This window comes from Terrapene carolina, unplaced genomic scaffold, assembly GCF_002925995.2.
Source record: "Terrapene carolina triunguis isolate 2854851 unplaced genomic scaffold, T_m_triunguis-2.0 Scaffold69, whole genome shotgun sequence".
Classification (NCBI taxonomy): Eukaryota; Metazoa; Chordata; order Testudines; family Emydidae; genus Terrapene; species Terrapene triunguis.
In genome coordinates, this window is record NW_020664420.1 from 51,929,633 (window position 1) to 51,945,957 (window position 16,325).

The 16,325-nt window shown below is 38.8% G+C and overlaps 1 protein-coding gene across 2 annotated transcripts in view; it reads left to right on the forward strand.

Annotated features, from left to right (window-relative positions):
- The window catches only part of SLF1 (SMC5-SMC6 complex localization factor 1), an 82,817-nt gene extending 67,286 nt beyond the window's left edge, over window positions 1-15,531 (forward strand). Inside the window, exons 13-18 of one of the 2 annotated variants that reach the window (XM_024206889.2) lie at window positions 1,774-1,919; window positions 3,322-3,491; window positions 4,086-4,219; window positions 6,219-6,311; window positions 6,736-6,918; window positions 12,051-15,531. In XM_024206889.2, coding sequence (XP_024062657.1) covers window positions 1,774-1,919; window positions 3,322-3,491; window positions 4,086-4,219; window positions 6,219-6,311; window positions 6,736-6,918; window positions 12,051-12,547 — 1,223 coding nt within the window. In that variant the 3' untranslated portion in view covers window positions 12,548-15,531. The remainder of the gene's footprint in view (window positions 1-1,773; window positions 1,920-3,321; window positions 3,492-4,085; window positions 4,220-6,218; window positions 6,312-6,735; window positions 6,919-12,050) is intronic. The other variant, XM_026649173.2, reaches the window with a different exon arrangement.
- The last annotated feature ends 794 nt before the right edge of the window (window positions 15,532-16,325 follow it).

Here is a 16,325-nt window from a genome sequence, read left to right on the forward strand (position 1 = left end):
GTCCACTCTATACTTTCTGCTCTTACACAATGTCTTCCTGTGGCCTAGTAGAATAAGGCATTACTTTTAAGAAGAATGTTTTTAATCTACTAATAAGGATTTAGGGTAGATTCTTTTCTGCACCAGACCTCTGCTTAATGCAGAAGAGAAGGGGACTGCTGGGGAACCAATTACTGCACTTTGATTCTCAGGGGTAGCCCTGGCCCCAGTAAAATTTATGTTGCTGCCAGGCAGCTTGTAAGTTCCACAATTGGTTTAGGATCCTTTAGTGGACCCTATGCCAGTGACGGATAGGCATAGTGAAGCTCTGCTCCACCATGTCCCCTTTCCACCCTCCACACCTTCCCCACACCAGGGGAGTGGGAGGTGGTAATAATAGGGCTCAGAGCTGGCAGGTTACTTGGAGATGGGTTCCAGCCCCTTTCCTCCTCCTGAGTGGTGTGAAGCTGGATCTCAGTAGAGGATCCGGCCCATAGTGTTTTCACTTTGGGTGAACAGCTTTGGATGTACTCCTCTAGAGACACTGCAGAAGGAGTAAGGCAAAATCCTGGAGCTTCACAGACAAGTTTGAGCTGCCTGCAGGCTTCCCAAAAATCTCATAATTGGGAAAAGGCCATATCCAGAAAGGAAGTAATCCAGGAAAGGCATTTCTGTTCTAAATCCACTTGCCCTCCTCTAATGAAGATCCCTTACACAAAAACTGAGGGTACATTTACACTGCAATAAAAGACCTGTTGCAGCTGGTCCAGGTTGGCTGACTTGGGCTCACGAGGCTTAGGCTGGGGGGTTATAAAATTGTAGTGTAGACATTCGGGCTTGGGATCCTGAGCTCAGAATCTCAGACCCCATGAAGGCAGAGGGTCTCAGAGCCCAGGCTGCAGCCCAAGTCTGAACGTCTACACAGCAATTTTATAGCCCTGCAACCCAAGCCTCATGAACCCAAGTCAGCTGACCTGGGCTCTGAGAGTTGGTGCTGGGTTTTTTTTTTTTTTCTATCACCGTGTAGACATACCCTCAACTTAATAAAAAAACCTTGTTACTTTAACCAAATACACATTCTATACAAATGTAGCATCTAATTTATTAATTTGGGGGAGGAGGGAAAGTGTTCTAAATGCCTTCATATGGAATATGAAATTTGTCAAAACAGGTGATAAAAGATTTGGTTATAAACAATGTTGAGCATGTTTGGGGGGAGGGGAGTTAGCTCCCATCTCCACCTTTGTTACAATCATTGGACATTCCTGATATTGAATACTATTAACATGTGTCAGCATCATGACAGCATAATATTCATCCAGGATTTGCTAGTGCACCATGTTGCTTTTGTTATATGCCTTTTTGGCTAATGTTTCATACTTTCTTTTTTTTAATATGGATGGTATTTATATTGTCCTATCTGAAATTTTGAAGATTATCACTAGTGTAACTTCCTTGAATAAAGACTTGCCTTTTCAAAAATCTTAGCATAGCTGTTATGCAGATTGTATCAGAGAATCATTTTTAAATAAAAGACTGATTTAATATTTTAAGCAGATTCACTTTTAAAAACCTGATGAGCAGTGTCACAAAAACTCTGCTTGTTAGCTACTGGATTATATGTTTTTTGTAAATTGGGAGTTTTAATAATTTAATTTATGAATTAGCAGTAGTAGGAAAGAAATCCAGCGGGGGGGGGCATGAACTATGATTTCACCTTCATGAATAGGGCTCGTGTATTGTATCTGTCTTTTATTTGTTTGGATTTTTTTATTTAATTTTTCCCCAACCTAGACTTTTCAACAGAGGAATTAAAAATGTTCATTTGTTCCATACCATCTCTCTGGCTTCAAATGTTTGTTGCAGAGGCAGTTTTTAAACATTTATGTTTACGGAGGAACATTACTATTTCTGCCGAACCTCTTTCTCTTCACAAAATAGTAAGTAGCATTTGTACTGCTTGATACTGAACTATACTTTGGAATGTAATCTGACTAACAGACTAATGAGATGGAATTCTGGAAACCAATAATTCTTTCTGATTTGCCTTCTCCTTGTCCTACACCACAGTTAGAGGAGATATGCATTGCCTGTGTGGCATTCCATCCTTGGAGAATTTAAAGCATTTAAATGAAAAATAATATTAGGATTGGGTTTATCTTGCCACAGATCTGAGATCATAGTTCAAATATGGAAATGATTTTTTTTTTTTTTGCTTACCAAGCAATTCTTAGTGACAACTGTCTTGTTAATGTGGCAGCCTACACCATCAGATAAAGTGAAAAACATTTAAAAATAATCTTTTTTTATTGCAATATTAAATTCCAGGTGTAGGAATATGCCAAATTTTGTGTGATAAAGTCAATACTGAAAAAAGGCAATTTTTTTGTTTTTTGTTTTTTTAAGGTTATCCACTATATTCTTCCCAAACACAACTTTGTTTCATGCTTCTGGGCAGGAGTGTTCCATCTAAATTTTCTCCTGTTAATGTTCCATCTTCTGCTTCTGTCAAAGTTGCTACCTTCACATCACAATTTCTGGTGCTTGAGTAGGGAATGTCAAGAATATCTTCAAAGGATATGTTGTAGGCAGGACAGGGAGAGGAGGGGGCAGTAGAGAGTGGAGCTCTATTAAAGTGGAAAATCAGCCTAAACCCCTAAATTCTTGAAGGTGGATTCAAAGTCAGACAGCTTCGCAAATCTTCTATACAGAACAGTTGCCTTCTGTTTACATATGGATATAGAAGAATTCAAGATAGATTGGAACTTTTTAATGCATTGTTCACCATAAATTGTCTTTAAGCAGAGCACTGGGGAAAGACATATGTAACCTGACAAAACAAGCCAAGAAATGAACGTACGAGCTAGCTTTAACATGTGTAATCAACACATACACAATAGAAAACTCTACTAATGTTTATATAACATAGTTGGCATTATTAAGTCTTCATATGACAATTGCACAGTAGAGTAAATGGAAACATTTTTTCAGTGCATAAGGCAAATTCTCATTCCTTTTGCAATTTTTTCTTGGCCTCATAGAGATTCCCCTGTCCTCCCCAGGGTGGTATTAATTTCTGGCCTAATTTTGCCACCTGAACTCCTGTTGAGTAGTATCTTGCTCCCTAAGTAGTCCCACCTTAGCAGTATGAACATTCTTAAACTTTTTTTAAAGTAATGGGTGTAGTAATGTGATTGTGGTAGGAGACTGTCTTAAGTAGAGTAAATGCAGGAAAAGATGGAGGGAAAATGAATTGTAATTTCTAATGACCAGTTAAGCAGTACTTCTTTTTTCCTAAACACAGTCATAAAAATTGTAACAAACATATTATTTTTGCAACAGGTTTGTTCCTATTTGCCTGCTTTAGGAGAAGTAGGTATGCATGAGACTGGGAAAGTGCAGAAAGTGAAGAAAAAGAAAATAGGGCAGTGGCCTTGCCCTGAGTCTCAAAGGGCATTACTGATGTTAAATGGTGATAAGCAGAACCAAGCCAAACGGCTGCCTGATCTACCGTAAGTAATACCTATAACATCACCAGTTTTATTCTGCTTTGGGGGACAGCTTCTGACCTGACACATTTCTTGAACTTTATGTGACCTGTGTTGTTGTCTGCAAATTACTGTGACTGGCAGAAAGCTCCATTTTAAACTTGTAACACATCTGAGTAGGTTTTTTCCTCTCTCGATTTATACGTATATTGATGCACGTTCATTTCCCTAGGGAAGCATTTTACATTAATAATGGGGAAAATGTAAGTATTCACAGAATTTTTTTAAGTCTGTTCGCCATATAATTACTGCTTTTAACAAGTATATACTTTGCCAAATGTTTTTAAAATACAATTAAGATTAAGTTTCAGAGGGGTAGCCGTGTTAGTCTGTATCCACGAAAGCTTATGCCCAAATAAATCTGTTAGTCTTTAAGGTGCCACCCGACTCCTCGTTGTTTTTAATATTAAATTTCAGACTCTCTAATTCTGAAACACACATTGTATGTATGGAGTATATACATGCTGTAATAACATTAAATATGTACATACATTTAATAATTTTCCAAAAAGATAAGTTTCATAAAAATATACTTGTCATTGCTTGATTTCCGTTTAGTGAACTGATCTTCAGTAAATTCCCTCCATTATCAAAGAAGTTAAGGATGAAAGCAGAAGTTGAGGTGTCAAACACCAAAGAGAATCGTCATCCTTTGGATGAAGAGATGCACTTTTATAAGACTAATATTAAAGGTATTCTGTATAACTAATTTATGCTAAAAATTTCATATGGTTACAATCAGTACTTTCAGGTTTAATACACTTGCCCTGATGAATGCTGAGCTAAAGTGATGTCCCAAACCCAAGAAATACTTCCTTGTGTATCATATTTGTTGTTTTCAACATTTATTTGAGAGAGAAATCATTTTGTATATGGTGAAATAAAGCTGCTTTCTCTATTTCCCCTCCTCCTCCCCCCCAAATATGAACGTGTATAGCTTGTGTGAGCTCATTCCAGTCTTGCCCGTCTTACTTTGCTAATCCACCTCAACCTGTACTTGGTAGGATCAACGTCTTCTGATTTGAAAGTATAATTCAGTCTTCATCTCTTTCAGTCCTAGACATTTTGTGAACAAAGACTGAGAAGTATGCTATGTTGCATAGCTGTGTTAAGCATATGGACAGTTTTCTTCCAGGCATTGAGCCCAGACTATGAAATGCATTTGGCTTTTAGTCTTAACTATACTGGAACCCAAGTACCTTAGAATGAAATAGCACTGCAGTAATTCACTCAGGCCTCACTTATTATACAAATTTAATAAAATGCACTTTACACAAGTCTGTACCTGGCCAGAATCACTTGCTGGAACTGTTTTTTTTGGTTGTTGTTTTTTTTAATCTGAACCTTCTCTATAGTGTTTCTAATACAAATATATCTATCATGTAGACACTCAAGGGATAACTGAAGTAAAATTGGCAAAAAAAAGCCCTCATCATTCAAGGTTTTATATTCAGTAGTGTATGTCACAAACAATGAGGGACAAAACATTCATCCCATTTTGGGATTTTTTTTTTTTTTTAAATAATTTCATCAGTAACAAAGCCAGACCATGCATTTTAAAAATTGGTGCCCTTTCCCTTTACTGCTTCTGTAAGTAAAATTAATGTGAATGATTGTATACTGCCTTTATAAAGGCAAAATGAACTAGAGGAATAGGGCAGAAAACGGTCAACTCTTCATCTCCCCCATCTCTCTACCAAAATCTCAAGTAGCAGCTCAATAAAAAATAAAAATTCTACTGAAAAGAGCTAGTAGGGAACTGACAGCTGTACTTTAATGTGCGCACTAAATATAATAAAAAGACACTGTCTGGGCACTATTGTATAGATGGAGAAAATTAGTCTGATATATATTTCATTTCTAACCTGTTTGCTGTTGTATCTTCAGTCAGCTTGCATCAAGATTTTGCTCTGGCTTTTTTCAGATATAATCACTTATTGAAAACAAATTTATACATACAGTAGGCCTGAAGTTCTTACCATGTATTCATTAACTGTGTCTTTACTTATACACAGCAGTTCAGTCTCTTGCTTTCTCTTGCTTTTCAGCTTTAAATGGTACCTTGCCTCTGTGGATGATTTTTTTTTTCTTTGTTTTTTTTTTTTTTTATTCTTTTTTTTTTTTTTTCTCCCCCCCCCCCCCCCCCCCCATGGTAGCCAAGTCAGACAGCCTATTGAGAAACAGCAAACCATCTGTTAACAGATTTGAAATTCTGAATTATACTTGAATGTGTAGAGGCACTCGTGCTTAGCCAGAAACATTCATTTGAATTAAGCTATAAATGCTGTGTAAAAAGAACCATACATTTAACGTAGGTTCATGAATAAATTTAAGGGAGGGCAACTGCACGCTAAACTTTTATTGCTTGAAAACCCGGTATTTTTGGTGTTCTGTGATCATTCAGTGCTTTTATAGTGTGATTGAAGCTTTAAACCTTGAATTGGGGGGCGATAATTCCAGTGTTAAACCTTTTGCAGTACAATTTCATTGCTGGATCTGTGACGGAACAGAAGCTCTGTGGGTTTTTTTGAATTTTTTTTTTTTTTTAAAGATGTTTAAACAGGACAAAGGAAAATTTTACTCATTATTGAATTTTCTGGCATGCAGCCAGATCTCCTAGTTCCTAGTTGATTATTTTCTTTAGTTGCTATCTTGCCTAGTCTAGTATAATCCATTAATGTTTTATGGTAGGAGAGACAGCCCTGCATATAGCTTGCATAAGAAACAAAGTGGAGAGATTGATTCAGCTTCTCCCTTTCCCTGGAACAGACATTAATGTTAAAGGTAAGCTTGTTGATTTTCTGTACTGAACCAACATATTAAACGAACCAAATAATTTTAGTATTTTCATTTTGAAATACAAAGTTCACCTTTTAGAAATAATTAAAGAAAATCTTAATTGTTTTAATAATATGGAGTCATGACTTAAAGCACAGGTTTTTTGAACAGCTAGCTTGTAACTAAAGTCCAAGCATGTTTTCTATTAAGTCATATGTGAAGTCTTAAACATTTTCCATGTGTTTTTGAATGAATTTCTTTTTATTATTTTAAAATGGTAAAATGGGATTAAACTTCAAATGTTAAAAGGTAAGTGTGGTGCTATTTAGCAGAATGAAGGTAGTGCTGTTTAATGAATCAGAATTATAATATTATGAACAGTTTACTACTACTTTTGCTCTTTTAAAACTTCCCTTGATTTATAATTCAGACTATGCTGGCTGGACGCCATTGCATGAAGCCTGTAACCATGGTAGCACAGTGTGTGTCCGTGAAATTTTGCAACGCTGTCCAGAGGTAGACCTGCTCAGTCAAGTGGACGGGGTGACTCCTTTGCATGATGCACTGTCAAACGGACATGTAGAAATTGGCAAACTGCTACTTCAGCATGGGGGTGAGTGCATTTATGCTAAACTGGTTTTAAGAAATTGTCCAGTGTTAAATGAGTCCATATGAAGTTCATAGCATCCTTCTTTGCTGATGGTTAAAATACAATACTATGTTAAAAGAAATGTTTAAAATAAACTTTAAAAGCTGTTTTGGTCACGATAGAGAAAATCCTTATGATTTTTTCACTTATTCAGATTCTCATAAAAATATGAAATTAACATAATATATCCCTGACTTGTAAATTTTTTTCAGGGTTTGAGTGGTTTGATTTTTTCTTTGTTTTTGTTTAAAATGTTTTATACTCCCATGATGAGTTAGAGAGTTACATTCTGAAAGATTTTAGTGAGTGAACTTAAAGATTACCCAGTTACCAAGCAAATCTACAGAATTTTTTTAATTGTTTTAATCTATATTGCAATGATGTCTATAGAGATTTACTAGTCTAGTTTTCCATGTCGTGTTTATATATTTAAATGAAAACTTGCTCAGTATTTATGACCGTGATGATCTTTGAAGAATACAGTTTGCTGGCAAACTAGCTGAAGAAAGGACACTTTGTAGTTGTCAGAACTGCTGTGGGGGGGGGGGGGAGAGGAGAGGAGAGGAGGGGTACCAGTAGGAGGGAGACCATAGTTTAACATGCATACATTACTCCCAATACAATTTACAATGCATGCTTTTAATAATTTTTTTCTTTAGTGACAGAATTCTTAGATCATGTCTTGATAAATGCTATACCAGCTGAATTAACTTACCAAGTTCATGAACAAAGCTAATGCAAAAAATTGTCTGTTTTAAAAAAGACAGTTGATGTCTCATCTGCTAAAACAAAGATTTATGTTGCTTGTACTGTTCACACCTACTTTGTGTCAATCTAATCTCTATGCATTATATCCCGTGTCCAAATCTTTGTGATAGTGATCATTCTGCACATAACCACATAAGGCAAAAGAATGCACTGTATTTAGATGACTTATAACTTAATTCAGCTAGAGACAAAATTATGTTTGGTTTCTGGCATTATAAGACTTCTGTATTTACAGTCTTCTCCTGCCCCCTAAAGGCTACTTCTGTGTCTGTTGGGCAGATATCATCTCATAATCAATACATTCCTCTGCTGTTCTACCTTGGTATGTTTGATGAGCTTCAGTGCTGAGTCTCCCAGGTGTTTTATTTATCTACTGACCCATGTATCTGACATGCCAAGCCAATACCTGGCCTCCCTTCAATTGGTCTAAGTGATGCAAGAGCCAATATTATAGTAAGCCCAACCCTTCAATAGAAAATGGCATTGCACTGACAGATGTGCATTTTTCCTGAGCCTTTGTGAAGAATAGGCAGTGGATGATCCTCTTGTCCTCGGGGAGATCTACTTGCACTTGCATTCATCAAGGTCTTCTGGCAACTGTACAGACTGCATGCAGCCTTATCTTTGCCTTTGTCAGATTCTGGGTTTTGGCCTGTCAGCCAGTTTGACACTATGGTGGTGGGAACTGCATTACACATTCATCTTAGATTCTCTAAGGCTTGGTAGCTGTAATTTGGAGCATTTCTGCATTAACTTTCATTTTCTCTTTCTCTCTCTAGTATTCAGGTTTTTGCAAGGTATTCTCTTTTTCTCCAAAAAGGCTTCACTTTGCAAAAGTTATTGTAGCTACTTTACGTAATCAGTGTTAGATTAAAACAGTGTTATAGCTGCTGTTAAAGCAGCATTAACTACATTAAAATTCTCTAGCTATTGTGGCTAGATTTACTGGTATGCACGTGGTACAATAATCTTCTATTGAAGTTTAAACTGCAATTTACCTTTTCAAAAGATAGGCTAATAAAGAGACGTTATGTTAAAGAAACTATGCCATTTTATAGCAACCCAAACACCATGTGTTGGGCATTAACATATTTCTGGTATGGCCATTTAATTTACTCCTGATCAATACATTTGTAAACTATTTTTAGGGATTATTAAAAGGAAGAATCTGACAGTCTGAAGAGCCAACATGTTGCCTATTTAAAGTTAATTGAACACACTTTAATACAATACCTAACCTCTGTATTGCAGAGATTGCTAAAAACAGGTATTGTAACTTAGTATTTAGTTGCTGAGAGGGACATGGATTCTCATTTTTCCAGCTGACTTGGTGCATGACCTGGGGAAAAGTTACTTGACCAGCTTGTGCTTTAGCTAGCCCAGCAATAACATAAGGTAAAATCTGAACTATGCTAATAAATAGATGCTGCATTTGGGCCCAGCTTCTGCAAGTGTACATCAAATAACTGATCACTAGAAATTCTTAATGAAACTGACCGCATTGCACCTTAAATCAGCAGGGTGGGGGAAGGGAAGGGAGACATTGTCTGGCTTGCCGGGGAAAAGGGTATATCAATTTAAGGATTGGGAGGAGAGCGGCACAGATGCTGATGCAAAGGTAGGGTGGGTCAGCATTGTGACACTAACTCATCCCTCAGAAACCGGGGGAGTTGATAAGAGCAAGCCCAGTGGGAGAAGCTCCTTTTCCCCGGAGCAGGTGGAGCAGCTCCCACCCTTGGAAGTGGCAAACTACCAGGTTTGGTTGGGACCCACTGTGGGCATTGCACTAGCTGCTCCTTTCTCGGGGGGGCTGGGAAGGAATTTTTCCCTTACCACCAGATTGGCCAAGGCTAAGTGGAGTTTTCTTCGGCTTCCCCACAGAGGGTTGGCGGGCGGGGGGGTGGGGGGGGCGCGGCTTTGTTAAAGCGAGTAGGGAAGGGAGTTAGGCTATGATGTCACAACTCATTATGTAAGTGTGGGGCAGATGTCCCATGCAGGTACTCCATAGGGAAGGGATACAGTGGGGGGGTTTCACCATCTTCTGCAGCATAGGGCGCAGGTCACAGGCAGGTTGCACTAGTGTAAATGGTAAATTTTCTGTAACTTGAAGTCTTTAAACCATGATTTGAGGACTTCAGTAACTCAGCCAGAGGTTAGGGATCTATTATAGGAGTGGGTGGATGAGGTTCTGTGGCCTGCAATGTTCACTAGGTCAGACTAGATGATCACAATGGTCGCTTCTGTCCTTAAAGTCTATGAGTCTGTGATACAATGATCAGATAAATGGCTTGGTAAACTACTTAAAGGAGGTGTTTGTTAATGGAGCTGAACAGGGTGGGGTTCGGGATGCCAATGACTGGCATTGCAGGGAGCCAACCCCCAATTCCTTTATAGCCCATCTTAACCCTCATTCAAGGTGGGGGGATGGTAATGTCCCAGCAATGGGTTGTCAGGGACCAGGATGGAAAAGAGGGGCAGGGGCTGGCAGAAGCCCCCAGGTGGACATTGAATGAACGTGGAGTTACCTGCACTGTACACTTTTATCTGCTGGGTAGTCCCAGATATCTAATAATAAAGTTGCGTCCTGATTAACCCATATACACCTCTACCTCAATATAACGCTGTCCTCGGGAGCCAAAAAATCTTACCGCATTATAGGTGAAACTGCATTATATTGAACTTGCTTTGATCCACTGGAGTGCGCAGCGCCGCCCCTCCGGAGCACTGCTTTACCACGTTATATCTGAATTTGTGTTATATCGGGTCGGGTTATATCGAGGTAGAAACTGTGGATGAGGTATACCTAGACTTTAGTAAGCATTTGATACGGTCTCGCATGATATTCTTATTGATAAACGAGGCAAATACAATTTAGATGGGGCTATTATAAGGTGGGTGCATAACTGGCTGGATAACCATACTCAGAGTTGTTATTAATGGTTCCCAATCCTGCTGGAAAGGCATAACAAGTGGGGTTCCACAGGGGTCTGTTTTGGGACCGGCTCTGTTCAATATCTTCATTAACGACTTAAATATTGGCATAGAAAGTACGCTTATTAAGTTTGCAGAGGATACCAAACTGGAAGGGATTGCAACTGCTTTGCAGGACAGGGTCATAATTCAAAATGATTTGGAGAAATGGTCTGAGGTAAACAGGATGAAGTTTAACAAAGACAAATGCAAAGTGCTCCACTTAGGAAGGAACAATCAGTTTCACACATACAGAATGGGAAGAGACTGTCTAGGAAGGAGTACGGCAGAAAGGGATCTAGGGGTTATAGTTGACAACAAGCTAAATATGAGTCAACAGTGTGATGCTGTTGCAAAAAAAGCAAACATGATTCTGGGATGTATTAACAGGTGTGTTGTGAGCAAGACACGAGAAGTCATTCTTCTGCTCTACTCTGCGCTGGTTAGGCCTCAAGTGGAGTATTGTGTCCAGTTCTGGGCACCGCATTTCAAGAATGACGTGGAGAAATTGCAGAGGGTCCAGAGAAGAGCAACAAGAATGATTAAAGGTCTTGAGAACATGACCTATGAAGGAAGGCTGAAAGAATTGGGTTTGTTTAGTTTGGAAAAGAGAAGACTGAGAGGGGATATGATAGCAGTTTTCAGGTATCTAAAAGGGTGTTATAAGGAGGAGGGAGAAAACTTGTTCACCTTAGCCTCTAAGGATAGAACAAGAAGCAATGGGCTAAACTGCAGCAAGGGAGGTTTAGGTTGGACATTAGGAAAAAGTTCCTAACTGTCAGGGTGGTTAAACACTGGAATAAACTGCCTAGGGAGGTTGTGGAATCTCCATCTCTGGAGATATTTAAGAGTAGGTTAGATAAATGTCTATCAGGGATGGTCTAGACAGTATTTGGTCCTGCCATGAGGGCAGGGGACTGGACTCGATGACCTCTCGAGGTCCCTTCCAGTCCTAGAATCTATGAATCTATGTGCCTCCTTTCCTTCTTCCGGTATAGCCAGACAATTAACATTTGCAACACTTCCAATACAATGCATGTTATTTTGTATGTTTCCAGTATATTGTTACTTAAATTAAGACGATTGTGATTTTTTTCCTTTTCCAAATAATATTTTGCTCTTCATATAATATATCAGGTGGTAAACCAAGGCTTATATAATTCTTTACACAACTAGGCAATTGTCTTGACTAGGCAGTCAGTATGGAACTAGTTAATTGTGCCAACATAATTGTGCCAACTAAAAGAGGTTATAAACAGAACCCCTAGTGCTGTCCCTCCTCCCCCCAAAATAGCAGCACTGCTCAGCTGCTGTCTTAAAAATGCTGTTACTATTAATACTTTATATTTTTCTTGCAGGACCACTGCTCCTACAGCAGAGGGACTTTTATGGAAAATTGCCACTGGATTATGTGGAGTCCCTACCAGTAAAACAAGAACTTTTGGATATTGTCCACCCAGAAGAGACTGTCAAGAACTTCTGTGAACGTGTGGAAAAAGATTTCCACAGCCAGCAAAGAGAACTTTGGTTAATTTTATTTAGTAAGATGTTGCTAAATTTTTGTTCAGTTTATAACTTATCTTCACCCTCTCCTTTACCTTTTAAAGCCCACTTAAATTCACTTCCATTAGTGGCTATTAATGGCTGTAAGTTGAAAAGTAGGTCTCTTACTAATTGGTTAGTAGATCTTTATGTTGGAGAGCTACACACTTTCCAGAAACTTCCAGAGTTTATTCAGGAAATATCTGAGAACCTAAAAAAATCTTTTGGAGAACAGGTATATCCCTTATTGGCAACACTAGAAACTATTGCAATGGCAACTCCAGTGTCTACTTTTCATCTTTCTAACAATTAAGATTAATTTTCAGTTCCATTGGTTCAGTTGTGATAGTTTATCATGGACACTGGGCGAGATTCATTCTTGTGAATACAGGAGTGCACATGGCACATCCTACACCAGGCTGGCCTAGTGCTACCTAGGAAATATTCCTTTGATCCCTTCTGGCATCTTAAAGCACTAAACCAAAGGCTTCCTTAGTTCCACTGAAGGAAGCTGCAGCGTGGAAGTACTGAATAAGTGCACCTCCTGGCCACTACCCCTCTGTGGCCAATGTCATCAACTTTTCAGGCTGAACTGAATACCTGTGGCTCCCTCAGTAGAGGAGAGTTCACTTGCACCCTATCAACCCCTCTTTTTTTCCCCTTCTAGCACATTTTCTGTCATGAGGAACCTTGTGCCAGAATTCTTGCTGATTTCCAAGGATGTTGACCCTAAAGTTTGATTTAGACACTACAGTTGGTTACTTTTTTCCAGGGCATACAGTTATGCCTGCTGTTCTCATGTGACTAACTTTTTGAATAGTTGTCAAATAAATAAATAAAAAAATGGAAAAACTACTACTAAAACAATCCATTTTTCCTATATTATCATCCTAGGAAATACATATCTTTAAAATACATTTAAAAATTCAGCTCAAAAGTTAGTTTTTAAAATTGTGTGTATTTACAGTACCAGTTTACAATACTTCCCATATTGTCCTTACTGATTTTGTATCAAAGGATCTTGACAAAGTTGTTCATGCAAATAAGCCATTAAACTTTCTACTAGCTTTCTATAGCATTGTGGCACTTGCTCATTTATACCTGCATAATGATCAGCTTGACTCAGATCCTCAGCTACATTAGAACTCTGGTTGGCAGAGCTGAATAGGGAAGGGTTAAAAGTAACCAAGCTTCCTTTATGCTTTCCAGATTCCTAAGGCTGCTGTGGCCCAGTTTGGCCCCCAAGATAAGTTACACAATCTTGGGGCTTCTCCAAACTATGCTGGCTTGTAATAGCCCTATATAGGTCTGTATCACTGGCGGGGATTGCCAAAGCATGAAATGCTGTGGTGACATCCTCAAGCCTGTGGTGGTACTTGTGCAGAACTGACATTTTAGTAGCTGGGGAACTCACCCTGTTCAGATATGGCAGTTTTAAGGTAGCTCCATGCTGCTTATTTGAAGTTGGGGCGCCAGCCTCCTTAAAAATTGCAGCCCCATTAATATTAGGATTTTGTCCTCAGTACTAAGAATATATGAATACTAGACAAGATAAATCCTCTAAACTGATAAACCAATCCTCTAACCTAATTTAGGATTGTGTGCTTATAAAGTATTATATTGGCTGTGCTTAGTAATTAATTATATAGAAGGGGCAAATCTTGCCCCCTCCTCCTAATGTACAGAGGCTGTTCATGTGAGGGAAGTGAGATGATTCTGATTCATAAGAGGAAGGGCTGAAGGAGGACAGAATTTGGGGAGGCCACACTGTGCTGCCCTGCACAGGGAATTGAGAATGGGATGGCAATGGAGGATCTGCCAAGATACAGATACTCTTCACTCCCCACTCCTGTGCGCAAATCCGGTGCCCAACTCAATTCAGGTTGAGATCTGGGGAGAGAATTTGCCCATAAAGGAAAATGCAAAGAAATGCTGCTTTATAATAAGGATACTTAGTGAAATAGTAGGACAAATTATAATTCATTAAAAGATTAATCTAAAATCTTAACGGTCAAAAGGAATGGACTGATTAGTAATGGTTCTATTTGCAGTTCTTTTCTAATAGCAATGTATAGTGTTAAAGAAACTAAAAGAAAAGGGGATAATAGCAGTTTCTGGAATTGGTGTTGCTTGACTAGAGGGAATAAGTTACATTGATACCGCTGGCTGAGGCACATTAAAACTTCCATTTAGCCTTCATGCAATGGAGACATGATCTCAGCAATAAATCCACTGATGATGCTCAGGCTGGTTTGGTCTTTGAACCAGATATTTATTACAAATGTTCAGTGGTTATTAATGACTGATTATTCTTATTAGGCATGTATATAGAGCAAACTGTTCTAGTGAGGATAAGGAGTCCTCTTAGGTTAGATTTGTTTGTTTTGAGCATTTTGACTTTTCTACTCTGATACTTTACAGTAAAATAAAACTTTGTTGTAGATGAAATGTGATAGCAATTGTAATTTCAGTGTATGCTGTAGCAAACAGGCATAGTGAAAGTGTTCTTATGTACAGACGTTGCAAAGAATGCAAAATATGCCCTTAATTGGTCACATTTTATTAGATTTTTTTTTTTTTAAGTCATGAATTTGAGACTCGGTTACATTATCAGGCCATAGAAAGTCACAGTGAAAGGATAGTGGTAATACTTGTAAGGTGTTGGTTCAGACTAAAAAAAATCTTAGATACAGAGATGAAAGCCTTCATGGCTTTTCCTGGACCTGATGAAGAGAGAATTTCTTACTTGCTTCCTTAAACTTACATTTAGTCCAATATATTTCCCACCGCTACTTGCTATTTTGTCATTTATTCAGGGCAACAAAGAATAGTACAATTACCAATTCTAAGACCTGTTATATATAAAATTTATTTTGAGTGTGTCTATATAGTATATCTGTAGAACTGCCATGATTGGTGCTCTCCTGCAAAGCAAAACATGGGATATGAGAGTCTGGGCTGTGCCTGTAAGACAGTGGGTCTTATGGTGTCTTTAAGCCATCTTTGTATTACCTGAACCTTGAGCTGCTCTGCTGTGGCCTGCATAATTTAGACAGCCCTGGTGGCCCTGTCAGAATTATGGCAGCTGCCTGTCCTTAGCTGCCTATGGGCACAGCACTGCCTGAAATCTCCGTAATGCTACAAAGTGCAGCCCCACTCCCAGCATGCCAAGACTGGTCCCCTGAAAGCAACCTTATGACTTTTTTTTTTTCTCTCCAGTTCCTGCACCACAGGAATCTTCTCCTAGCCAGAGTCTGAACATAAAAATGATTCCATACCCCAGTGGTTAGGGCACTAAACTGAACATAAGAACAGCCATACTGGGTTAGACCAATGGTCCACATAGCCCAGTATCCGGTCTTCTGACAGTGGCCAGTGCCAGATGCTTTAAAGAGCATGAAAAAAACAGGGAAATTATCAAGTGATCCATGGTCTGGGTGTCCCTAAACCTCTGACTGCCAGATGCTGGGAGTGGACAACAGAGCATAAGATTGCATCCCTGATCATCTTGGCTAATAGCCGTTGATGGACATATCCTCCATGACTTCATCTAATTCTCTTCTGAACCTGGTTATAATTTTGGCCTTCAACATCCTGTGGCAACAAGCTCCACAGGTTGACTGTACATTATGTGACAAAGTATTTCCTCATGTTTGTTTTAAACCTGCTGCCTATTAATATCATTGGGTGACCCTGGTTCTTATGTTATGTGAAGAGGCAAATTACACATCTCTATTTACTTTCTCCACACCATTCATAATTTTATAGACCCTTAGACATCTTCCCCACCTCCCCCCAAGATGAACAGTCCCAGTCTTTTTAATCTCTTCATTTGGAAGCTGTTCCATGCCCCTAATCACTTTTGTTGCCCTTCTCTGTACCCTTTCCAATTCTAATATGTTGTTTGGGGGGTGGGGTGACCAAAACTGCACACTGCAGGTGTGGGCATACCATGGATTTATATAGTGGCATTATGATATTTTCTATTTTATTATCGGTTCCTAGCATTCTTTTAGCTTTTTTTTTGACTGTCGTTGCATACTGAGCAGATGTTTTCAGAGAACTGTTCACAACGTCTGCAAGATCTTTCT